The sequence below is a fragment of the Condylostylus longicornis genome, unplaced genomic scaffold (genome assembly GCF_029603195.1).
Source record: "Condylostylus longicornis isolate FDR11 unplaced genomic scaffold, ASM2960319v2 ptg000013l, whole genome shotgun sequence".
Taxonomy (NCBI): Eukaryota; Metazoa; Arthropoda; class Insecta; order Diptera; family Dolichopodidae; genus Condylostylus; species Condylostylus longicornis.
In genome coordinates, this window is record NW_026577982.1 from 7266852 (window position 1) to 7294405 (window position 27554).

Genomic DNA, 27554 nt, shown 5'->3' on the forward strand with positions numbered 1-27554 from the left:
CTTTCAAATTTCCGAATTCCAAAAATTGCAACATTGCTATCCGATAGCTCTATTTCTTCACAAAACAATATCAAAACATTATTCTAGTATCAATGTAAAATAGAAGAAAAAAATTAGTTGAATGCACTGCTGTAAACTAAATAGTAAAAAATTTTTGATAATTTTTAAGTATAAAATTTTTATATTTTAATTTCTTTCTATCAGTTAGTTTATAAAATTTGTTAGAATAAGTACAACTGCGCGGTGTAGTACATAAACAAGGAAAAAAATATTTTATAAAAACCTTTTAGAATGGCAAAATTATTAATTTTTCAATTAATTTTAATTAATTTAACAATAGTTCATATAAATCAAATGATTTTAGCTACAGAAATTTCAGTAAATGAAGATATCGATTTAAAATCTCATAGCGTACCAACACTTATAATTTCGGAAGATGCAGTTAATATTACTGAACAGCCGGTTGTTACTCAGACCACTCAAACTAAAAAACCAGTAACGAGTAGAAAACCTCCATTTCAACCTGTTCAGAGTAAGTTTTGTTTTTTTGAATTTATTTTTGTGTATATTGGAATTTTAGTAAATTTTATTTTAACCAATGTAATAATATATTTCAGATATTTCTCGGGAAGAGAAAATTATTGTAAGAAAATTATCTACAAAAAGAATGATAAAACCTACTGCTCCTGGTATGTAAAATTTTAAATTGTTATTATTACTAATTATGTAATATCAATTAATTTTAAAATTGTGTATAACAATAATAAATTACTTTTTTGCTTGGCTTTCATATTGGGCATCTATCAAAATGCAGATCTAATATCAATTATATGTTGTCTAATATCAATTTGATTTATTCAGCAATACAATTTCAATCGCTGAATAAATCAAATCGACTTTAGATCTGCATTTTCATAGACACCCATTGAGAGCTTGTTTAAAGCGATCTTAGCATATTGCCAATAATATTAAACATATTGCAGTTCTAAGCTTTCATATTAATATAAAATTAAAAAATATTTTTCAGCTAAAATTACATGTCATTCAGGAATGCATGATTGGTGCGATAAAGGATGTAAATTGAATGGTCGAAGTTCAGGAAAATGTACTCATGAGAGGAAACCATATTTTTGCTTGTGCTCCTAAAATTTTTTATTTATATGAAGTATCTACATATTATGTGGAAGTTATAAAAATTTAAAATCTGTTGAAAATTCTAACTTGTTATTTAAGTTAATAAACTATCGCACAAGATAAGTATATTAAGAACTTAATATAATCGTTATTGTAATTTTTTGAATACATAGTAAAATATTAGTATTTTTAAATAAATTGTAAAAATATTTTTTCATAATGAGTTATGCACTGCAATAAACATAAATATTTTTATATGTACTTTTACATATGGTGTAAGCGTTTTTTATGAGTTTTATAATTATTTATCGTGAAAACAAATAGTAGGGTAATTCACAGTGACATACCGATTCAGTAAAAAAATTAACATTGCAAAGTATGTGTTCTTATTGTGCTTCCGAGAAAATATTTTGTAATCTGAGTGTTTGAGAAAAATTATTTTTGTTTCGATTATTGCTTATCTCTTTATTTTCATGAAGTTCGAAAAGTTATAGACAATGTAAAGGTAGGCAAATTCTTATATCTGAAAACAATTTGTATATGGTAATGTACCTAGAATTCGAAACCTCTGAATTCTTTGGCGGTATTCAAAACTTGAAAATCCCATATAAAAATCTGTTATAAATCAATTAATTTATATATTCTGTGTACACTTTCCGCAAAATATGATCAAATTAATTTTATTTGCATTCCAATAAATTAGTTTTCTTTCAAAATTACCTCACTTTAAATTTATGCGTGTGCGAATGTGTATAAATACTATTATTTATGTAAGATTTTTAAAATATAAACTTGAAAATATTTTGCAAATAATTGTATTTCGTTTATTTTACAAAAAATATTTTGTAAAAAGAAAAATTTTAATAAACAAAATTTTCTAATAAAAATTTATAAAATAAACATTTAAACTGAAATAAAATTTTTGAGTAATTTCTCAACTAAAAATTTAAAAATAATCATAAATAAGTATAAGAAGATTAATAAATTTTTGAGGAACAATTTTAACACTTCAAATGTAAAATAACAGTAGTGGTTCTTAGCCGGTACGAATACTAAAAAATCCTGTAAAATTCTCGTTTTGATATTGTCTTAAAAAACTATTTCCTCTTGAAAACATTAATATTGCCAAAATTTTAGATACGCAAAGAAAAGAAGTAAAAGGTGAAATTTATTACGTTAGAAGTGTAAGAATCGAAAAATTCTATTTCCTTGCGACTTTTCATTGATATTTCATATTTTTAACAATGACAAGACGGAGAAAATTTTTTTTTAAATTGGAAAAGAAACAAAAGTAGCAAATAAAAAAGAAAACGTCATCGATTTCAAAGCAAAATACCGAAATGCTTTATTTTTTTCTTTTTGAAATTGTGGTAATTCTTTTACAAAATTTAAGGTGCTATGCATGAATTTTATAATTAATGTTGTGTATATAAATTGAAAAATGTTTTTTGGGATAAAAAATATGAATAAATTTTCTATTTTTAAATTTCCCAGGGAGTTTCCAGTATTTTTCATTTCATTAATAATATTTTCAAATAACAAAACTATATCGTGCCCATGAACAAATATTGTGTGTTTCTGTATATGTAGCCTCATCATTTATGATGGTATTTAAAAATGAAAACTCATTGGTGATTAATATTATCTATTTTATGGTATAGTATAAAAGTGTCTGGACTTTTCAAAATAAACAATAATTGTGGTAATTTGTCTAATTTGTTATTGTAAATGTTTTGATATCTGTCAAAATGTTGATAGATATAAAGTGTAACAGTTTGAACTGAAAAAAAAAAGAATAAAATATTGAAAAAATATGAGAAAAAAAAATTGTATTAATTGAAATTTTGTTAAAATTCTATTGCAATGTTGATTTTTTAACAATAATGAGTTGACTGTGAATACGAGTTGCGTTGAATTTAGTGTTAATTTTCAATATGAGTGATATTATGGTATACAGAACATTTTTACGTATAAAGCTAAAACTAAGTATTATAACTTTAATATGCTTAACAGTAGAAACGGTAAAATTGTAGTCTTAAGTATAGGCAGTGTAATTAAGAAATTCTTTTCTTAGAGTAGCTGAGTTGCTCAGATAAGTATTCCTCAATTGGAAATGCATTAAGGATTATCTGCTTTTTCGAAATAGGTTTAATAATTCACTATAGATTAAGCAATTGGGTTTAGATTTTACTTCTAATTTGATTGCATTGGTTAAAGTTGACTTCTATCATGCTTCGATTTCTTTTTCATATATTGATGGTCAACCTATGTATGGAGGCTGCCCTTTCTTATCGGTTTGATTTTGAAAGGACTAATTTAAAATTGTTGAATGATTTCTGACCTTCTACGGCTTTCTAAAGATTGGAAAAGTTGGGTAATTTAAAAAAAAAAAACAAATTTTCAAACAAATTTTTTGGCACAAATATCCTACTTTTAAAGGCACTAGTGATTACAGCAACTTTCATCTTGCGTGTAATAATTTTAAGTTAGCATAAAAAGAACACTATAATATTTCTATTTTCAGAATTACAGACAACGTTATTCATATTCCTACAAGTTTTTTCAAATTTATTTGTCATAACAGGAAATGTTACGGCTATATTACGCCACTTTTTGGCAGAATCGTTCTCTTCTATTTTATTTTAATTTTAAATCTTTTATTTTAATTCTACTAGGTGGATGAGTTTTTCATTTATCTGTTATATTTTTATTATAATTTGAAACAAGTTGAAAACGAATCGTGGGAAACATTATTATCTCAAAAATTTTAAAAGTTACTTAATTTGACAAACTTTTTATCTTAAAAATTTAAGAATATTTGTTTTTACAATTTCCATGCTTTTAAATCCAACATTATTTTTATCTATTCATCAACAAGTTTAACAAAAATTTTTTTTGTGTTCATAAGTTTTATTTTATACGAATTTTTTTCTCCACGAGATCTCAAATATCCTCAGTTTAAGAAAATTTCCATTTTAACTTAATTACAAAGTAGCGGAAAAAAAGTATTATTGAAAAAACGCATAAAAAAATTCATTGCGATTTACAAATTTAACAAAGTGTAGGTTATTTTATCAGCGAAATTTTTTTTATTAAAATTTTGCCACACTTACAAACAAAAACGTCTATACTTTAAAGAAAAACTCTTTGTAATTTTATATTATGCCTATTATTTCAGATTTTCTTTTAAATTTTTGGATATATTTTAGCTTTAAAATACAAACTTTGAATAAATCCTAATTTTTTTTTATTTTTTCTTGCTTTTTCTTTGAAAATTGAGGCGCCAAAGTTAACAAAACTTTTCTGTATGTATATTTGTATTTAAGTACATACTTTTTAAAAATATACAATTTGTACTCCAATATAAAATGAATAAGCCAAGATATAGACAATATTTATGAAAAAAAGCGCCTTGAAATATGTAAATCCATTGGGTATTATTAAGAACTCACCACAAAAGTGAAAAAAAGCAATAACGCTCTCTTTTTCCGTATATTTTAACATTTTTCTGTTATATTTTTTAATGTCGATAATAAAAAAGTTAACAACCACATTGAATTCCCACAAAAAGGTTTAACAAAACTCTTCTGTATATAATAAGTTGAAGAAATTTTTAATGAAAATTAAATAATACAAAGGTTCCCATTTCAACTTTTATAAGAAGAATTTTAAAGCCTATAAAAAGTATACGATTTCTTCTTTGTTTTTAGATAGAGTAGAGGAGAGAGAAAGAGATGGAGTTGGCCAAAATTTCTTGCTTATTTTCGCGGCAAAATAAATTCATCAAAGAATATTCTTATAAAATATTTTGTAGCTAATATAAATAAATATTATAATAATTTTATATTTTTATATTTTTTATGTAAATATTAAATATTATACAAAATGATGTTATAATAACTTTTATTACTTTGAAAATAAATAACACAAAATTAAATTGATATTATAAAATTACTGTAATAAATATTTATGTCTTTACTTTTATGTACGTTTGCTTGTTTGTTGAATAGATTTTGGGTTTTATTAATTATTCAAATCAAAGAGGTTTCTCATCATATACTTATTACTATAGGTGCAACTTCGAAGGATTCTCATTGACGTTAAATAATGTCTATATAGTACTTTTAGCGGTATATTTGGAACATTTCTGGTTTATTGTTTTTCTCCTGATATAAATTTTTCGTTTATTGAACCATATGTAAGGGCAGAAATATCATAGCCTCGCGGTATGTTGTTATATATAAACAGTGTTTATTCGAATACGATCCAATTCACTGCCTTTGTCACATTTTGATGATGAATATAAGCAGCCCAAAGAACTATTAGGACTGTCTGAGTTCAACTTTTAGTCTGTTTTAGTTAAGGCACCTAGCGTAGTGTTGTCTTTAGTAAAATTTTAATAGATGATGTAATGGTAATCTGACAGTGTCTTTTAAACTAAAGTACATAAATGTATGTTTTTCGGAATCACTGAAAATTTAAAATCTATAAAAACATTCACTTTAAACAAAACATTTTCTTGACATTTTCAAATTTCCATTTCCGATGATATTTTAAGATTTTCTCATTATAAATCAAGGTTCAATATACTCCGAACTATAAATGTTTCGGATCTATTTTAGAAATCATGGCAGATTTTACATTTATACAGAATTTGCATCTGTTAATAAATTTAACTTCAAGGCCGTTTAATTTTATTTTTAATCAAATTTTATTTTACACGAATTAAATTAAATAAAATTGATTTGAAATTTTTTTAAACAGTTTTATGTAAACATTTTATTCAACAGAAAATACAAGGAAAAAAAATCTAAGTTTAAAAAATAAATTTAGAATAAAAAATGAAAATTAATCTTTTTTATAACAGAAAAAGAAAACAAAAAAAAAAACTCCATATAAAAAGCAGAAAACATCCTAACATGTGATTTCCATTTTTCAGTTTTTTCTTAAGAGTTCCTAAATTGAGTGCTACCGTGTTCTTAAATTTGTATTGCAGTATATAAATGGAACAAATTCGCATATCATATTCATATCAAAATTATGAATTTTATTTGACATACATAGGTAGGTGAACCAAGTGAACGAATGCAAAAGTAAAAAAGAAATTGCAAATTTTTTCCCTTTCTAACTAGACTTAAAGAAGTAACCTTCTGTTCTTCTGCAACGAACTTAAAAAAAAGTTTTGGAAATTCTCTAGTTTTTTTATCTTGTCATCAGTAAGCTAAATTATTTTTGCTCATCTCAGGATTCTTTTTAGATCCCAGTTTAAGATTGCTTTTTAATAAAATCATTACGGACAGCAACGTCATATTTTACTCTACGTTAAAGAATTTAACCAATTGAATCTCATATTATGGGTGCATGGTGTTGTAGTATTCAAATACTAGAAAATTAACGTTAAACCATAAAAGTGTGACTATAAATCCCCTGTAAAATGAAATGTTTTTAAATATTCATAACGGCAACACTTTTTTTTGGTACATTATGAATATTTCTTTTCATTTCGGATATTTTTGTAGTGTTTTCATGATCGTGACCATATAAAAAAATTTATTGGTGTTTTTTTCTCATATGTCTTTTTTCATATTGTGTTATACACACATATGTGTACCTTGAGATGTGCGATCTAAACTCGTAGTTGTATATAGTGTGTGTTTGCACGTAAAAAATTGAAAACAATTTTCATTTACTTCTAAATATTTAGAAATTTTTGAATAATTTTCAATTTACAAAAAAAATATTTTTATGTTTTTCCTCATTTTTGTTTTTATTTTAATATACAAAAATTTGTGAAAATTAACACAGAAAATATTAAATAAAAAAAAAAGGGAAAAATTAGAGAAAAAAAAAAACAAAATTTTAAAGATTTTGTAGTAAAAGAAAATTTTTATCCAAACACTAATTAATTTTTTTGACACTTTTTTTCTATTTAAATTTTTTTTTTCTTAATTTCCATGTATAATGACGTCACAAACGAAAATGATATAGTGAATGTAAAATGAAATTATGCTTATAATAAAGTAGAGTTTTTTATTATTTCGAAAAAATTATGCAACCCATTGAGCGTATCCATATACAGATGGATAAACGACACTAGAGAAATTTATGAGTCACAAATGCACAATTCGAAATCTGAAGAGGATTTGATTTTGAAAGCGAAAAATTAAATTTAATTCATAAATATTATGAATTAAAAAATGAAAATTATGCCATAGTATTTTTGTTAATAAATAAAAACTACAATATTTTATTACGTAAATAAATGCATTCTAAATGTCAAAAAAATTTAATGACGTCATAATTTTTGAAATTATTTCCAGATATTTTAATTTTATAAATAGAAAACATAAAGAAACTGCTTTTGATATTCTGATTTTGAATACGCTTAGTGCCCTGCCTGCAAAAAAATTGTAAATTCTGCATTTGTCATTTGTGACAATTTATGTCAGTTTTTGATTTCAATGATTTTTAGACAGGCGTGAACGAATTACTACTAAAATATGTGCATTTTATATAATTTTGTTAAAAAATGTCCTATTAAAAAATTTGAAGTTCAATTGTAAAAAACGAACTTAAATTACTGGTAATAAAATAATGTTAACTAAAAAGTTTCTTCATTATAAATTTCAATATATGAAAATGTCAAATTTATGTCAAAGTAGTTTTATATATGCATACCGACATCAATAAAAACATAAAGAAAAATGATTATATTTAAATAAATTTTTCTATGTGAGTTATAAAAAACAAGACAAGGCGGGGGTTGTGCCGCACCTACTCAAAGAAAAATTAGAAAGCAAATAAAAAAAAATACAATTTACAGTTAATAAAATTTTCAGAGATTTTTCAAAACAAAATTAAACAATTTTTTAATAATTCCTCATTTTTATACCATCTACTTTTTACAATCTTATAAAAATAAGCAATTTAATATGATAATATGTGATAAAAATTTAAAATGTAGATGTGTGTATTAATTTATTATTTCTGTTAAATGTATACCATTCCCGACTATAACATTTTTTGTTATTTAGAAGTTGTTTAACATGAAGGAAGTTTTTTATATAAATCTAAGTGAAATCTAGTGAAACTGAACGAAAAGGAGGATTATTAAGTGACAATATTATTAAATGTTTTCAAGACTTTCATAAATTAACGGGAAAACTGCAGCGAAAAGGGAAAATAAAATAAACCGATTCAAATTAAGAGCTTGATCGTCTATCTCGTCATTTTACTCCGTAAGTAAGAGTAACTATTGTATGTTTGATAATGTATTTTTCGATTGAAAAGAATTATTTAGTATTGCGTATCTCGTTTTTTTCTAAAATGTATACAAAATTTATTCACTTTGCTTTTGAAAGTGAGAAATTCAGACGATAATTTGAGAAAAAATGTAAAAATCGAATTGAAAAAATGGTTAATCTTATTTGAATAATTAAATATCCATTAGAAAAACCGAGAATTCTGATTTGAAAGTGAATAAAAAGTGAGACGAAAAAGCGAGATACACGATAAGGCTGCGTAAATATTAAGGATTCGACGTTTATTTTCGATAAGAAAATTTGAATTTATCTACTGGAAAAATTTTTCTTAGTACTCTTGTTACCTATACTAATAGTCTGTTGTACTTGGGTATAAGAAAGGCATTGTTCTGAACAATAAAACAAATGCTTAAACTATACAAATGGTATGAATCAGGTTTATATGGCTGCCGTTCTTAGTTTGCTTAAATTCTTCGATTATTTTTTAATTAAAATTAAGAAAGAGTTCCTAATTTGTTTGGCAATTTCTTTTAATTCTCAAAAATAACACTTTAATGATTATTTTGCCTTATTATATACAAGTTTATTTTATCCTTAGTCTGTGACGGCGAAAACAAAATGAAATTTAATACAAATACTCTCAGTTAATTAATAAGCGTAAATTGAATTTTAAGGGAAGGGTGACGAACAGCTTTGTTATACACATTGCGTAAACTATTAAATTGTCGTATGATTTTAAATTTTTAACGATTTGTATGACTAATAGGTAAATAAAGCGATAAAAAAAACTTTTTTTAATAGTTTTTTTTTTTTAATATTAAAATATAACTAAGGAAAATTTATATTTAATTTACCAGATTGCTTTTTTTTTGTTTAAAAAATTAAGTAAATTATAAAAGAAACACAAACTACGTATATACAAGGCAATAAATTAAAAAAATTGCCTATTAAATCAAGGTGATATTCTTAATTACCATCCAGCTAGTTGTAAATTTCCTCCTTTATTTTATTCGCATAATATTAAAAAGCAAATTAAATAAAAATGTTGTATTTTTTTATTTTATTTTAGAATAAAATATAGAAGTGTAATAGAAAAATTATTATACAATTTTATGATATTGAAGGTTTTTGATTGCGAGAGACGAAAAACGAAACCTGAGGTAAAAAAAAAATATTTTTTTTTGCAATTTTTTTTTGGGGGGAAAATTAATAAAGTTTTATTTTATATAACAATAAAATAAAAAAAAAAGATACGTTTTTATGATATGATTATGGAGGCTATAAAAAGTAAAAATGGGCAATAATTTGGTTTTAATATTACAATTTTTATTTAAATATAAATGCTTTGTTTTTTATTAAAGTGCTTTTTAAACAAAATCACACCATAACAATAGAATTTTGAATTTAGGTATTATAGAATTTCGAAATTAGGTCTATATTGTTTTAAGAATTTTTGGATAAATATCTACAGTACAATTAAATGTAAAATAATAATTATTATTTTTTAAAGAATTTGGTTAGATTAGATTAGGTTAGATTTAGTACTAGTCAATGCTTCACAAAAGCAAAAAATCTACACAAATCGTCTACCTAGATCGTCCCAATTTGTGGAAATGGTACTGTAATCCTGTTTCTATTCATGCCCACAAACATGCCTTCATATGACAACTCGACAGTTTATAGAAAGCCATAATCGCTCCCGACTTTGCAAGAGCATTCGCCTTTTCGTTGCCATAAATACCCTCAAGTGCCGAAATCCGGGATAGAACAGGATCGCTTTCCTATCATGGGTTCCGGCTATTCGAAAATATATGTACAGCAATCCCTCCTATAACGTAATTTTTGGGACCGAAAAATTTTTATGTTAAGTGAAATTACATTATAGGAGGTATAGTTATAAAACTAATATGACTAATATGTATGTACATACATATGTATGTAGGTACTTGATATTTGCCTAAACTAGTAAGTTGTCTGTTGGTAAAGAAAGAAATTTAAATGAAAAAAAAAATAGATTATTGCATATTAAATTATTTTAAAATTACGTAAAACGAGGTAAAAATTACATTAAGTGAAAATAGGTAGGAAAAATAAAATTTACATATATCGAAATTATATAGTAAGAGGTTACGTTATAGGAGGGATTGCTGTATATGGTTAAAATTAAAGTGAACAAATGAAAGTAAAACCGAATTTTTTCATAGATCTTATACTGACTCAGATTGAGAGCTATACTGCTTCGAACATGGTTCAATTTTATAATCAAATTTTTAAAATATTAAGAATTATAAATATGCTATGAAAATTAACTTTCATATGACCGTGTTGACGGCTTACTGGAAAAACTGGTGATATGGTCGACAATGCGACCCTAAAATTGTATAATATTAATAATTGAGTTTGCATGACGACTTTTGCACCAGTGGTTGTCATATACTTCGTTCCCCTCAACATGTATTTCAGCCGTTGATGCCAAAATTGTCGTGTATATAAACAATGGTAATGATTGTGGATTGCTAAATATTCGAGTTTTTCAAAAATAATTTGGCAAAGGAGAAATATTGGAGAAATATGCGATTTTGTTTAATTAACTAACACATTTCATATATATTAAAATTGTATAATAAAATTGATTTATTTTCTGATAATCATTGACATTCTGTACACTCATTTTCCAAAAAACAATTTCTAAGTACGTACACTTAAAACAACACATATTTGATTTATGTGTGTATTCTTGAGAAATCCTATTGTTTTTTCTATTCCGAGAAAGTTGTTCAAAATATTTACAAATTAGAACTGAAAATTAAGTTCATATATATGTGCATGTATAGAATTGGACAGGTTCTAAATCAAAATTTAACATCCTATCACACTTGAGTCTCACCTTTAAGAAACATTTTTCTTATTAACATTTTATACCTGCCCTTTTGTATACTTCTACTTCTATACATAACCTTACCACTTCATAAAAGGAAAAAACGTTCCTTTTTTTACTGCTAAAAAGAAATATTCATATAATTTATTGCCAAAATTAATCAAATTGACAAGACCTAATTTTCTTGTAGACTTATATAATAAAAATTTGTGTTTTACATTTTCTAATAAATTATTTATTTTTTTGTGTTTGGTTTTATTTCTTGTATTTCCAATTTAACATATATAAAAAACGTGGAAAACAAACAAAAGTTATCACAGTTAGATATGTAAAATAGTAAAATAATCGCTTGAAATAGAAAAGTTATTATTTTATTTTTAGTATATTTTATGCCCGACAGTGTATGTTGATTGGAAAAGGTAAATTGGAAACTCAAACTAGAATAGTAAGTAATTCAAGCAAAACTAGTTGCTGTATTTTTAAAAAATGGCAGATATTTTCTTCACTTGGCACATTCTGGGTCTTCTGTAATTGGAATCCCAATACCACAAAGAAGATCAAAGTGAAGGTTGTTAGAATATATAAGAAATATAAAATATATAAGAACGTTAAGTCAAAGAATATAAGTTTGGTTCAAGGGGAAGTATAAGCAATACGGAGCAAAGTGATTTTTATTGTGTTTATTTTGTATAGAAATAGCATGTCTTTTAAAGAAGAAGCATATACATAGTTCCCTATGTATATACACTATTTCTAAGACTAAACATAAGGAATGAAGTTTAAAAGCTTCTTTTGAATAAAACTTCCATACTTAGCGAGGAAAGTGTAACATGCGATAGTGTATAAATAATTTTGTATGTCAATACTTGAATAACTTTATGAATGATTATCTGGGTATATTCAGAGGGGTAATTAAAAATTTTTGTTTATTAATTTTTAGTGAAGAAATTAAGTAACTGTTCAATGAAACATATAATACGTTTAGAGAAACATGTGAATATTGAGGCCTCCCAACTTATAAAGCAGAAAGACTGAAACGAACAAGATCTCTCGATTTAACCTAAAGTGGTGACATAGGTTTTTCGTGCCGTCGTTCACGGAAAATGCACACAAAACCACGACAGAGCAAAACTAATTAGATAATTTTAGGAAAATTAAAGTTACCCTCTATTAATATGTCTAACATGGGAAATAATTAGTTCCTATAAAGTAAATTAAAGCATTAAAATAACACAGAAATGTTAAACTAGCGGGAAATTAACACATTATCAGCTTCGATTAACATAACATGAAGAAATATTTTTAGTTTAAAAAATACGAAAAAAAACGCAAGAATATTTTTTTTGCTAAATGCACAAATACGATACATACCTAATACAGAGAACAGTTACATACGTACTAACACATTTCAATAACCCTGACCTCGCTTACTTTCTTAAAATTATGGTCACGAGTAAAGGTCACAAAACCAAAAATACAATATTAAATCATTCGAAAGAAGTAAAAAGGAAAATTAGAACAAGAAAAAAAAGAATAATAAAAGAAAAAGAAAATTGTAAAATAAGTAAACGATTTTAGTCCTTGTTTATGTGTACATAAAAGTTTTCTAAAGAAAGTGTGTAAGGAAAATACAAAAATAGTTGATCCGGATAATTTTAAGTTTGTAAATTTCTGTTTGTTAAGGTTATTTCTTTGAATTGAATTACCGTTACGTTAAATTCTTTATGGCATTTGAAATGGACTTTTTGCTTAAATGTGTTTTTCGAGAATACTTTATTTTAACACCATCTTTTTACGGTAATAATATTGTGAATACGTAATACAGAATTTTCCGTATTGTAGACGTATTTGTACTTCGAAACAAATACGATTTAGTTAATTTCATATAACTACAAACTTCATATGGAACTTCATATGTATTTTTGTTTAATTGTAGTTCTTCGAAAAATGTTTTATCCACAATTTCTATTTCATACGTCCTAATTTAAAATGATCAATATTTGAAGTGGAAAGACAATTATTTTATACTGAAAAATAATACCAAAAAAAAAATAAATATGTAAGTGAGAGTTTAACAATCTTAAAATAAAAGTTTCTGAATTCGAGAACGAGATATTAAATAAAAATGTTTAGAAAAAGAAATTGCGAAATCTTTTTGATTTCATTATACATTACGCTTTTAAAGCGCAAAATTTTGTTATCTGAAAATTGTTTGACTAAAATGCAATTATAAAACTTTGTGGAAAAATTAAATAATTTTTCTAAATGTAAAATGGTGTTACTTGTTAAGTTGTCGAATTTTACTAACTGAACCAATTAATAATTTCTTGAAATTATTTTTTGTAAGCACTTTCTATTGAGTTGGGATTTCGTTTGCGCCGACGTCATCCATACCTTTAAGACAAATCAAATTACTGATAATGATGAGGCAATGATTGGTATATTCATAACTTGAATTTCAGTTCCTTTTTTTAAGGGACAACGATATCGCAATTACATTTGCATGTCAGCTGGTCTAAACGGTACATTTTCCGCAAAAACAGAACACTAAAGCTAATTAATATAATCAGATAATTGATTTAATTTTCACAAGTCCCTGAGGGCATGAATGAGGTTAAAAAACTTGTTAAAAATATAAATTTTTGAGAACAAATTACATCAATCGGTATTTCAAACACAAATTTCAAAAACTAACCAATGTATGATAACTCATTAGACAACTAATCTTACAAAAGTTTTGTAAATCTAAAAGATTCTATGAAATTAAATTTACTTTAAATTTAAATTCAATTTCCAGAAAGCCAATAATAGCGAAAGTGAGCTCGATTATTTTTAAATCATCTCAGTTTTTTCCATTTTGCTTTGAAATACTGCCATTAAAGTACATAAACTAAAACGAGGAAAATTCAAAAAACAAAGAAAGAGAAATAGAAAATTTGTTTAGTGTCTACAAAAAGTCGACGACAGCGACTCTGTGTTGTTTTTATTTTTATTATTATTGTTATTCTTGAATGATAAAATTGTGTCAGGACATAAATGCTACCCAAAACTCAGTGTATGTACATATTCCTATATATTTTAAAAAATTTGTTATACCTACAAGTGTAATTTGTGTGACGGTATACAAATACGCATACCAACAATTATATTTTTATTGTTATGTAAAATATTTTTAGGGATTTTGATTTTTTCTTATTTTGTTATTGAATGGCGCCAGGAGTCTAGTATTTATAAATGAATGAGAATTAAATTTTCTTCAATAATCTACCAAAAAAAAAAAAACTAAGAGTGAATCCTGTAGTAATAGTATAATTTTTCCTTATATATGTATGCCATATTATTGATTAATCCTACAAGGCTGGTTACTAAAACTTGAGAAGGAAGTTGTAAAAAAAAAGATAACATTATATATGTATAAAAGTATCATTTTGATGATCCTGCAAAGCGGAACAGAGGAGAAATAAAATGTTAAAATGAATGATATGTGAAACAAAAGACATGTTTGACTTTAATTTTCTCGAGCTGGATTTCAAAAAATGCATTGGAATTTAATAGGAATTCCTATGTTTACACAACCATTGATGTTAAAAGATTTTAAATTGTTATTTAGATAGTTTTGATTATAGTACAAAAAAAAGGTCTAAACATATTTTAAATGCACAATCGTAAAATTCTCTTGTGACAATCGTTTCGTATTCGGTAATTCCAAGGATCTGTGTGATTAAAAACAATTTTCATTGTTTTTGATAACAAAAAATAACGTAAAGAGGATATCGAAGCCTGGTCCAGCGTGCTGTTATTGCAATACAGAGATATCGAAAGTGACACATTTCGTAGAACTAATGAAATTTTAAAAGTAGTATAAATCCTGAAACAAATGAAGTTGAAGTGAAAAAGTCATTAAGTTGAAACAAATCTACTATCGAAAAATTTATTTATTTTGGACACAAACCTTTAAAATAACATAGACGTCATAGACGATTTCTATGTATAACTTTTCCAATTTTTGAGCGCAAATATTTTTATACTTTTTCTAATATACCGAGAAAAAATACGAAAAGTAGTGTTTTGCCTCTTTTGGGCTTCCTCTAAAGCCCTATTTAAAATCGATGATATGTAGATTCATAAAAAAAAAGAAAAATAATTTCATGCTGAGTTAACAAACATGACAATGACAGTATTAAATATTAATTCCTTTTTTATGTATAAGGACATCCATACGTCCTGAAAGATTGTTTTTTATCCATTTTTTAAATTCAGTACATTTTTTTTGTCTTTGTCGTCTTGTTTTTTTGGGAATTTAAAAGGACTTTTTTTCTTTTTTTCTTGTATTGTAAAACGATGATCTGTTTAATGTTTTTGGTGATAATTTTTAATGATAGCAATATAATTGTGATTATAATATGAATTTGATTTATTAATAATCAAAATATGCAAATTTGAAAAGGCTGTTGAAGCTATTGCTAGCGGGCTTTAATGGTGAGGCAAAATGATTAACAGCACTTAAGGGAAATTAAATTTTATGAGTTTCAAATTATTGTGAATATACTTTATTTTTTTTGGAAGTGAAGTGTTTTTGCATAAGAGAGCAGTGATGCAAATTCGGAGGAAGGGGAACGAATGGTTTGAGGCAATAAAATTTGAATAAGTCTTTTATTTGTAATTCGTGAAATTGAAGTGTTTTTAATTTAAAATGAAGGTATGAAATTGGTTCATAAATATTATTGTTATGAGTTGAAATTATTAAACTTAAGAGAGAAGGAATTTCATATAGTACATGCAATGGTGAAAATTGAGTGCATGTTTACGTTTTATGAGTTTTGCTAGTTTCACTCTGTCCGTTCGTCTGGCCATGTGTCTGTTTAGAAAATTTCTACACCCTTTAACATATAGAAAGCTGAAATTTTATATATAAATAAATCTTTATTAAAAACTTATTTCCGTTTAGGGAAATGTTTACCCATCTCCATACATATACATTAAAGTTATATACCTCCCAAAAATTCTAAAACTGCCCGTTTTTGACGTTATTAACCGTTTTCGGAAACCATGTCAATTCAAAGAACAACCATTCAAAGAAATGCCATAGCACAAAGAAATATTATTTATCTTAACTCACGCAGCTAACCGTTGAATTCCATAATATGTCATGGTCTCTATAATTTTTTTTTGTCTCACCCTAACTGTATGCAATTACTTGAAATATTTTGATATATACATGAAAGTAATTTTAATAATGTAATAGATCTTTTTTTAAAACCCGTAGCTCAACTTGTTGAAGGGAAAAGTGCTACTTTACAAGCCAGCTTTGAATCAAATTTTATTCTTTTTCAAAATCTTCAACTTCACTACAAACATTCATTGATTATTAATTCGTCTGCCTATTTGGCTGCTAAATTTTTCAATTAACTCATAACATGACTATTTTAACATCGTTTATGACATTTGAATTTTTTTTTTTTAAATAAAATATAATAATTTTGATTAATTATTATAATAGTTACAAAAAACAGGAAAAATATACGGCATAAATATTCTTGTATATTATTTATTTTTTGTAAATTTTTATTACTGCGGGTTGGTTACTGCAGTTGAACAACATGGTACTTATAAATAATGATATAGTAGAATTATAGACGCCACCTGGTATCAAAATATTTCATGTTATATATTTTTATACAGTAGAATGAGTACAATATGTTTGTTGTTTTTATAAATAATATGTTGAAATTATAACAGGTTGTGTATTTTGTGTATTGAATTTTAGAGTGTATAAAGAAGACATAAGTGGATATTACATATATTTATGTATACGATATTATGTACGATATACGTAAGCTCTGAAAACACAATAAGTAAATTAAATCAATATTTTACACGCATATCGCCTTTTTGGCTAAAAAGGTTTATTTAAAATGAAAAAAAAAAACCGAAAAACTTTTAATTTAAACGATTTAAATTTGAAGATTTATGGGATTCTAAAAATAAAAATTTTACGAATTGAAATTTATTATTCCTATTTTTTTTTTTATTATTTTTTCCTCTTATTTTTGTGACCTTATAATTTAATAAAAAAAAACTTTTGTTTTAATAGTTTCTAAATTTTGAAACGAACCATAAAAGAAAAAATTAAAGGAAGAACAAAATATGTTTTTTATTTCTAAAAGGAAAAAACAATTAAATTTAAGAAATTTGACCTTGCTATTTTGGTAAAATGGAAAAATTGAAAATGTTCCTTAAATTTAAAGTGTAAAAGTAAAGTACGTGTAATATTGTAAGTAGCAGTTTTCTTTTCTTTTGAGAATGTTATTATTAAAAGTGGAATATTTCATTACCTTGCGTAAAACGAAAATTATGCTCTCTGTATTGCATATCTGGGAAAACAAAATTATGGATTTTGTTTGGAAGCATGGGTTGTCGTAGTAAAATGCATATGGATTTAAAGGACTGTATAAGAGTTTAAATGAGTTAGAATAATTGGAATCTTCATACAGAAGAGATATCTTAATTTAAAATGTTTGAGAAATATGGTAGCTTTTTGGCAATGATTGGAATGTATAATTTCAGACACATTTGTTTTAAGTAGATAATTAATATGTTTACTCCTTATTAAATTAAATTCATTAGGGACAGTCCTCATTAAGTTAAATTTAATAATGCAAAAGAAAAATATTTGAAAAATTTTTGAATATATTCGTTTTTATAGTAGAATGGCAACCATAAGTTAAAAAAAAATCCAGTCAGTATAACGCAAAAATCCATTTTTACTTAAATTTTTCTCTTTGATTTTAATTCAATTACTGTTATTAATTCAGAAAAAAACATGCAAAAAAAGATATTAAATTTGTCAAAAAAACCGAAAAAAATAATCATTTAAGATATTTTTTCATAGTCACAATAACAATTCCATTATTTCAGGATTCTATTATAACATTTTCACACCAATATGGCCCCCGTAGTTTTTTTTAATAATAATAGAGGGAATAAATTAAATTGATTATAAAAATTAGGCTAACTATAGGATAGGATTACAATGTTAAAGTAGATTAATTGAATTTCAGTTTTTTCTTTCTATATTGTTGTAATTTTTAATATAGAAAAAAATTTCCCTATAAGAAAAAATTTAATATTTTTAGAATGAGAATTCAACGCTGTGCTTTTAACTAAAGGACAATAATTGCGATGTACATACATAATAATAGAATATTTAAGGAAGGTATTATTGTTATACGTACAATATTGATCAATTAAGGTATTATTGTTATACGTACAATATTGAGTCAAAAATTGGCATTAAACAACAATGTTACCTCTAGTATTTTGTAACCTTGTAAACAAGAAAATTTCAATTTAATGACTATTCAAAGAATGTGTTAACACTTTGTTTTTCCAGTGTAACAACCTCGATAGGAATTAGAAAATAATCTTAGAATATAGTTTTAGCTGATTACTACATATACTATAAAGAATTCGAATTAATAGAATAAAATTAAGAGCAATATCAAAAACGTTATAGAATTTTTTTGTTTTCAATCTCAAAATAATACCGAAGAAATAAAAACATAATGAATATTTTTGGAATTTCAGAACTATTATGGCAGTAAAAATTCTGTCATACATATAAAACGACAAGAATTTTAAAATATTTCGGAAGCAAAGCCGACACAGAAGAAAATAAGACTGCCGTTTGGATTAAAGCTAACAAACTGCAAGGTATAGTACTAAATTAGAGCAAAATTTTTAATCTACCATATAATTTTTGTAAGCAAATAAGAAATTACACCTGTCACCAACAAAAAAGAAATATGTACATGTGTGTATAAGCTAAAGAAAATTGTAATCAAATTCTTGATATTAACTTTGCGTGTAACTTTTGATTACTACTTTTATTCGCATGTTATTTTTTTGCTTTATATATTACAATTTATTTTTGAGAAAGCCCCCCCCCGACTCTCCTCTAAAAAAAAAGGTGTACAAGTGTTGAGTAATCATAAAATCATAAATAACAAACATGAATATTGTTATACTATACTTTGACCATGAATAAAAATATTAATACGTGCATGTGTCGTCATCTATGAATTATATTTGTAACTTAAACTATACTAAAAATATGTCAATTAGACATAAAGAAAACGTAAGAAATTATTATAAACCGAAATTTTTTCAGCTTTGTAATGGTTGGGGTTGTTATACGACAGCTTTAGTGCTGAAAGTCAACAAAAGAATAACAAGAAATCATGACAATTTATTAAAATTCATGTCTAAACGAATACGAGTTCATCGTACGGGGATATGTTGAAGCTTTTTTTTTTATTCAAAAAGTTATTTTTAGCAATAAATTAATGATATTTATTGTACTTTTTAACTCTATACTGTTATATATATACTTTCTAGAACGTTTTTTTTATCTATGTATTATTCGCGTATAAACACACGTGTATTGTACACAAATTACAATAATAATAAATAAATTAAGTTGAATTTTATTATTATTTTTTTTGTAAGCGCTTACCTTAGCGTTTTTATTTAATTTAGCATATATAGGTAATTTATTTGATTTTTATTAATTTAAATTATGTGGTAGATTGTGTGAACGCAAAAAAAAAATTTTAATAAATAATTACAAAAAAATTGTGTTCTATAGTTGTTTCCAAAATAGTAATCTTAAATCTTTGGAAAATTTCAACGAGCTGGTGGTAAAATGATGGCGTGGTGGTGGTAATTAATATGGTGATAATTAATTTCCTTTTATTTAAATTTAGGAAAATAGTTAATTTTTAATAAAAAATATAATTCTCTAGTTCTTATCAAACACGTGGAGTAAAAACAAAACAGGAAAATTTAAAATATAGTAAATGAAAATCTGGGAAATTAAATGGAATACAAGGGCATTTGTAGACATTTGTAGAGTTGACTGTAAGTGGTGAATTTATTTTCATACAAATGAAAAAATTAGTCACATAGCATAGGATGCAAATGGTATTGTTTAAAAAGATGCTGTTGATTTCGTTTGATCTCAAAAAACGCATTTATTGTGTAATAGTTTTTTTTCCAAATAAAAAACGCTTAAAATAATAATAAAATGAGGCCAAAGGTCCTGATTTTAATGGAGAATAAATGCCACACCATATAATAAGTTACTTAAACTGTAGTTTTTGTTGCAGTTGCATATTGGAATCAATCTATCTTTCAAATCAAAATATTTAACAAAAAACAATTAATTGCAATAATATCAAATTTACGGCAATTTCAACAACCTATTCATTGTATCATGATGTAATAACGTGGCATCACTGTATAGATGACAATTTAAACGATTTGGTGTATTGTGAGTGTTTGCTTGCTTGAATAGGTATTCATGTAAGTGTGGAACATAAGTATGGCAGATATCGAGGCTCTGTTCGAGTTATTTGAACATTTAATAACAAAATATGAAAATCTCAATTTATTAGAAAATATTTAGAGAAAATTTCGTTACAAATTGTTCTATAGAAACTAAAATTACTACATAAATGAATGCAAGTATATAAAACTTTTATATCCAACTATTATACTGCATAAATATATCTCTATATGTCTATTACATTATACTTTTATAGAAATACCCTTTCGAAATTAGTGGGATGGAAAAATTTATAATAGCAATAAATTGAATTTCTAAATATTGAAAAGTATTGAAAGCAAAATTTTATAGCGAAATCAAAATTTATACATAAAAGTGTTAGTTAATTCAGAGTTGGTCAACCTTTATTCGTGTATGATCATTTTCCACCTGATGGTTAAATATGTAGATATAATAAAAAGCTTATCAAAAAGCATATACTGTAACACAATATTGGAATAACAATCGAATACGAAAATATTTGGCTTCATAAATCTTAGAATTTGTAATTCTTATCAGATAAAATAAAAATTCAAGGTTAATTCTAGATTTGCCAAATAATTTCTTCGAAAAAGTTGAAAAATCCTGCCATAAACAAAATATGCCTTTTAATTTCTCTTCTTCTATATATTTTATTCAAACCAAAATAAGTAATTAGGATTTTCATCGTAAACAAAATGTTTTTATTTTTTAAGGAACATTAAATATTTATAGACATGTAAGATATATGTATATAAGCAATCCCGTATTCAATATATTTGTATGTTTGCGTCTGTATATGATTGTGATTTCGTGCGTATAGAGAGAGATCTTATGATGATAGACGTTTTAGCACGTAATAGTTTTTGGGATTGGCAATTTCAAATTACTAAAAATATTTCCAAAATAATAAATTTTTTTTTTGTATGGTTTATAAATTTTCGTCCCGTTCATTTTTACCACATATTTTTCAGTCACAAGAATTAAATTGAGGTTGTTTTAAACACGAAATTTAACATGGTAAAAAAAAAAAAACAATTTTTCCAAAATTTCCAATCATAATTTAGAATTTTTTTTCCCTACAGTGATTTTTAAGGAGTTTCCAAAAGGCTTTTAAAGAAAAACTATTAAAGAACAAGAAAAAAATATAAGAAAGTAAAAAGATAATCAAACAAGTAAACAGTAAATTTTTCTTGAAATTTTCAATAATTTCCAAATATTTTTGGGGTTTTTTAAGGTTTCTCTTATAAATAGACAAAATAATGAGGGAGGAAAAATGAAATCGTTTTATTTTTTGTTATATAAAGAAAAGTTATTGATTCAAATATTAGGTGGGATTTCAACTTGCTTAATTGTTTAATAATGTTGTTAAATATTGGAAATTTAAAGGTAGATTTCGTGTTAAAATTATTCTTAAATATAAAATAAAGTAAATTTCTTAAATATTTGTAAAGGGTTGCTGATTATCTGAGTTTAATAACAAATTGGGGGGGGGGGGGGGCGAAAACAGATTGGACTTCAAGTAATTGGCGATTTCAGAATGGAAAGATTTTTAAATTTCATATTAAATTTTGTAATTAATTTAAAAAACCTTTTTTTTTGTAATTTCCGTAGTTATATTTTTTAAAGACAAAAGGATCTTCTGTTCAAAATAGAAACAAAAATTTGAAGGTTTTTTCTTAAAACATTGGACGATTCAAATTAAAAATTTCAACAACGAAACAAACAAAAAAGGATATTTTTCGTTTTGCCGAATTTTTATCTACGGTTTATTCATCTCTCACGTCACGTGTACATGAGACAATTAAAGTTAAAATAAAATTATTAGAAAAGTTTTATTTTAAGATTTTATAGTATATTTTTGGCCGGAGGGGCATTTTATTTTGTGTGGCTTTTATAAAAATGGATGTTTTGGTTTGTTTTTTTTTTCAAAATATGAAATAGGTATAGGTCTAATCAAATATGCACGTTTAATAAAATCCAATTACAAAATACAACAATAAATTGTGTAAGAAAATTTTTCCTTGCTTCTGGCACTTATTAATTTATTTTAATAGTCTTTTTTTATTTTTTAATCCCATAAAAGATGTCATTTTTTAAATAGGATTATGGTTAGGTTTTTTTTTTGAATATCACAAAATTTTATTGACTATGGTATGAACTAGATGTACCTACATATATATATGAGAGAGTGCCTCTATTAAATAATAAAATTAAAGATTAAAATATTTTACAGGATTTTTTTTTCTAATTAGAGAAATCAGAGTGAATGCCAATACATGGTTGAAGTGATTATGGCAAAAATTTTTTTTAAAAATATGAAAAATTTAACTAAATTTTCTCTTACCAAAAAATGTTAAATTAGATTTCATGTTTAGAAAATTGTAATTTGAAACATGTTCCATTTGCACATGATAATAAAATTTGAATTTATTGGGAAAGTTTGAGGTTGCGCTAACATTCCTTACAAACCATTTGTAAATGATGATGGTTACATTTGCTATTATTTTTAAAGCTAAAAATACTTCTTTCCGGGACACCTTTTAGGTATTTCGTTACAGTTGTTTCAAGACCAATACGAGTACTAAAAAGAAATGATCCCAAATTCAATTTTAAATTCGATTTGTAATTACCTCATATATATATGATCACCAATTTTCTTTTGTAAAGAAGTTTTGAATCATTGTAGATTTGAAAGCTGATCCAAAGCAATCGCTGCTGTTCGTTCATTTTCAATTCAATTTTATTGTGATATGTACATACATACATATGTATGTATTAACATAATTATTTAAACTGGTGAGTTTATCCAAATTTATCCCCACAGCATTTGGAATCCATGAATGTTTGTTACTTGATCGAGTTTCAATCAAAGATTAAAGTAATATGGAATTTTAAATTTTTATCCATAAATTCTATAATTATAAAGTTTTATTCTAATTTTTATATAAAAAAATTTTTCAATAGAATTTAAAAGAAATCTGAGTATACGCCTGCTTTATAGTAAAAATTTTTATTTTATATTGCTGGAACTTTCGTTTTAACTGTAAAATTTTTTTTTTCAAAATAAATTCACATGTTTTCGCATTTCTTTTTTTGGACTCACAATAAAAAATATTTTTTTTTTTTCAACGGTGAAAGGGCATATGAAGTATTTTAAAATTTTTATTTACTTTAAACATAATTAAATTTTAATTTATTTTTTAAAAATTTATTTTAAAATTTATTACTATATTTACTATATTAGTAATTGCCGCAAATACTATGGAATTTTTGCCGCGGAATTGTGGTAGAAAAAAAACATACCGTAATAAATTATAATTATAGCCAAACTGATGTCGTATTGAAAATATTGCCGAATTTTTTTTTTTAATTAATTACACAAACATACAATAAGAATGTTAACTTTCATTTTAAATATTAGGTATTGCTAGGGAATTGTTTCAAACGGATGCCTGAAAAATTTTTGCTTAAATTAAAAATTTTTCAAAATAAAGCATTGCCATAGCACACAGTGTTATCTTCGCAACTGCAAACAGCTTTTGCGGTTAAAAGTATCGAGTACATCTTAAGTTTTGAAATTTAACATTATAAAAATCTGTACATTATATTACTTGCGCGTGTTAGTTGCCTACCAATATGTTATCATTTTAAAAACTTTCTTTAGAATTTTAAAATTCTTGTAACTTTTAGTATTTTTGACATAAAAATTTATAACGATTGTACTTTAAGATTGAAGTTATACATTAAAACTGAATTACAAGTTGTTCGTGACAGTTCGTTGTTCATGAGTTTTAAGCGACAAAAGAGATATCTAACTGATTGAACTAACTTTAAACATTTTATGTGTTCAAAAATAATAATTCTAAAACAAAATTTTCAATAAAATCAAAAACTCAAAAGAAATAAATAAATTTTTAATTTTGATGACCTTATAATTAAAACGTAATTCACATCCCTGAACTTTTGAACGTAGACATACGGGTATACGTACATTATACGAATGTACATGTGTACACGTCATAATTTTTTATTTAGACATGTGTATTTGTATTTACATAAAATCAATATGTCGGAAATAAAAATTTTATTATATTATAAACTATGAATTTTCTTTTTTTCCCCCAAAAATTATTTTAAGTAAATTATAATGATTTCATTGTTATAAATAAAAAAAATTTTGCATATACAAATTTATTATTTTAAAAATAAATAATTTTAATTTTTTTTTCCATAATACTTTCAATTTTAATTTATTGTAATTTTTATTTAAATAATTTAAATCGAAAATGTGTACGTAAATTTTCTTTTAAAAAAAAATTGCTGCTTTTTTAACAAAAAAGAAGATGTCAAATTTATTAACACATACGTAAACAATTTTGTAATCTTATAGTTGTTGTTTTTTAATTTAAGGGATCTACCTGAATAAGAGCGTAGCGCGAAGTACGTGTAAGATACGTAAGTACACGTATACACATAAGGTAACCGAATTGATCACATCGCGTTGTTTAACATTTGTTGTCATAAATTTGATATTGATTGTTATACGCAACGTATTTTATGACATTTATTGTCATGAAATACGTTGCGTACGTACGTAACTCTTTAAGGTCACTTGATTTAAAATGTAGGGGTATGAGAATATTTTGGCATAAGTAATACACCCCAAGCGTGAACTTAGGTATATCCCTTAGATCCAATAATGTTATGTTGATAATCGAAGAAGTTGTTAGATTTGTTAGAATGTCCTGTGAAATAATTCTTAATTATTCAGTAATTAAATTTTCTATTTACTCAATATGGATTTTGAGTTTCTATGGATTATTCATCTTATTAATTAAAAATTAATTTTAGTAAAATAACTACATATTTATAATTATGATACGGGAAGTATATGTTTCGAATTTTTAAATACCAATTTCCCACAAATAGCATAATTGCGGCCCATATATTTCAAAATTCATAGAATATTTTGAGTTAAACTGCTTATACAATATTTTTAATCTACAATACTAGAAAATACGAGTACACTAGAAATAATATTCAATTACATTTGAAATTAACCTGAAAATAAAAATACCATTTATGCACTACATACACAACACCATATTACTCGTAATACCAAAATAGTAATAATAATAAATGAATTTTTAATTTTTGTTTGCATGTTTTCAGGCGCCAACAATATACCTTTATAATGTGTATGTAATGTGAAAGAAAATGAAAAAGATTTTCTGGAAAAATCAAATTTTTCAAATTATAACATGGAAAATATTTTTTTTTAAAAGGAAAATACCATTAAGTACATTTCCTAAAATATTTTTTTTTTTAATTTAATTCAGCTTTTTATCATAAAATACTTCTTAAAAATTTTTTTGAATACCTTTAATAGGTATACACACATTCTTACTTGCACTTCTTGCATATAAAAGTTTTAGTAAATAACAATTTGCTGTAGATAGTATTAAAGGGAAAAGATATTAAAATTTTGATAAATCCAAAGAAAATTTCAACTTTTAATCGTTCACGTTATAAATTTTGTTGGTTTTATTTAAAAAAAAGAAAAATATTTTCATTTTAATAAATTAGGTCAAGGATTTAAAGTTAAAATAAATTAAAAATATTTTGATATAAGAACTGACATGCAATATTAATAACAGGTATTCATAGAGCTTTTTAACCTGTTATTGGCTCTAAAAATTACCTTATGGTTGCTTATATATTTAGGCAATATTACAAAGAAAATTTAAAAATTATTTAAATTACATGGGATACAAATTTTTTTTATGTATGCAAGTAGATAATAATTTATAATTTGTTTCTCGATTTGGCCTACAATTTGTAAATTACCCTATATAATTTGCAATTCAAATATTGTAAAATTTTCCTTCCAGCTTTTTTTTTTAATTTTAATTCTATTAAATTAATTTAATTCTATTAAACTAAGACAGCTTTTCAAAAAGTTCTTCATGAAATGCAATAGTACACTAATTAAATGAAAATTCTGAAATTCACATACTTCAATTAAATTGAATTCAGTCATTCATATATTTAAGCTGAATAGAATTTTAAAAATGAATTATTTTATTTTATGGCCTAAAATATTTTTATTTTAAATTGATATGGAAAAATAAATGGTAGTTGAAGAAATGGAATAGAATGGAAATTGTAAAAAATGCTGAAAGAAAATTAATTTTATTCAGCAATTAAAAGTATATTGCTGAATAACTGAATTTGGCGATAAATTCATATTTCATGTGCACATAGATTTAAGGGCTTTTTTTTCCAAAGAATGCATTTTTTATTTAAAAAATTCTTAAAATTTAATTTTATTTCATTTCCTTTTTTCAATTATTTTAATTTAATTTCATTGAAGGTTTTCTATTTCGACAAATTGGACTGACCTTGACGAATAATAAATCATTACCAGATTTGTGTAATGTTGTTCCTTCCGCTTTATTTTCCGTTTAAGATGATGATTTTTTTTTGTTGTTTCAAATAAATTGAAAAATTGCAAAATTGTTTTACTTGCAAATTTATTCATTTAAAAAAGAAAATAACCTGAAATGTGTTGTTCCAAACATCAAGTAAAATTTGAATAAAATTTTGGTATTCTTGACAAAATATTGAATTGAAATTTTCAAGAAAATAATTTCATGATCCTAAAATTCTCTTCGTCCTAATCAGCTTAAAACTTATTTTGTGTATTTTTGAATAATTTTTTGTTTTTAAATGAAATTTGATTTAATATGAAATTTTGTGTTTGTTCTCAAACAAGAAAAATAATTTGATTTGTTTACATTTGAATATCAAGTAGTTTTATAGGGCATATCATAGGCATAGGCTTGAATAATATTTTCGTCTTATAATAAATATGATAAGGTTCAGAAATTCTAAGAAATAAATGAATTTTTCA

General features: G+C 24.7%; 2 protein-coding genes across 2 annotated transcripts in view; one reads left to right on the forward strand and one right to left on the reverse strand.

The window, feature by feature from the left end:
* The window catches only part of LOC129605688 (TWiK family of potassium channels protein 7), a gene marked incomplete at its 5' end in the record, with an annotated part of 76437 nt that overhangs the window by 48251 nt on the left and 632 nt on the right, over positions 1-27554 (reverse strand). The gene's annotated exons all lie outside the window — the stretch shown is intronic.
* On the forward strand, positions 303-1238 carry LOC129605451 (uncharacterized). Its single transcript, XM_055515227.1, has 3 exons — positions 303-532; positions 618-689; positions 1028-1238. The coding sequence occupies exons 1-3, from the start codon at positions 355-357 to the stop codon at positions 1144-1146; spliced, it is 369 nt and encodes a 122-aa protein (XP_055371202.1). The 5' UTR covers positions 303-354; the 3' UTR covers positions 1147-1238.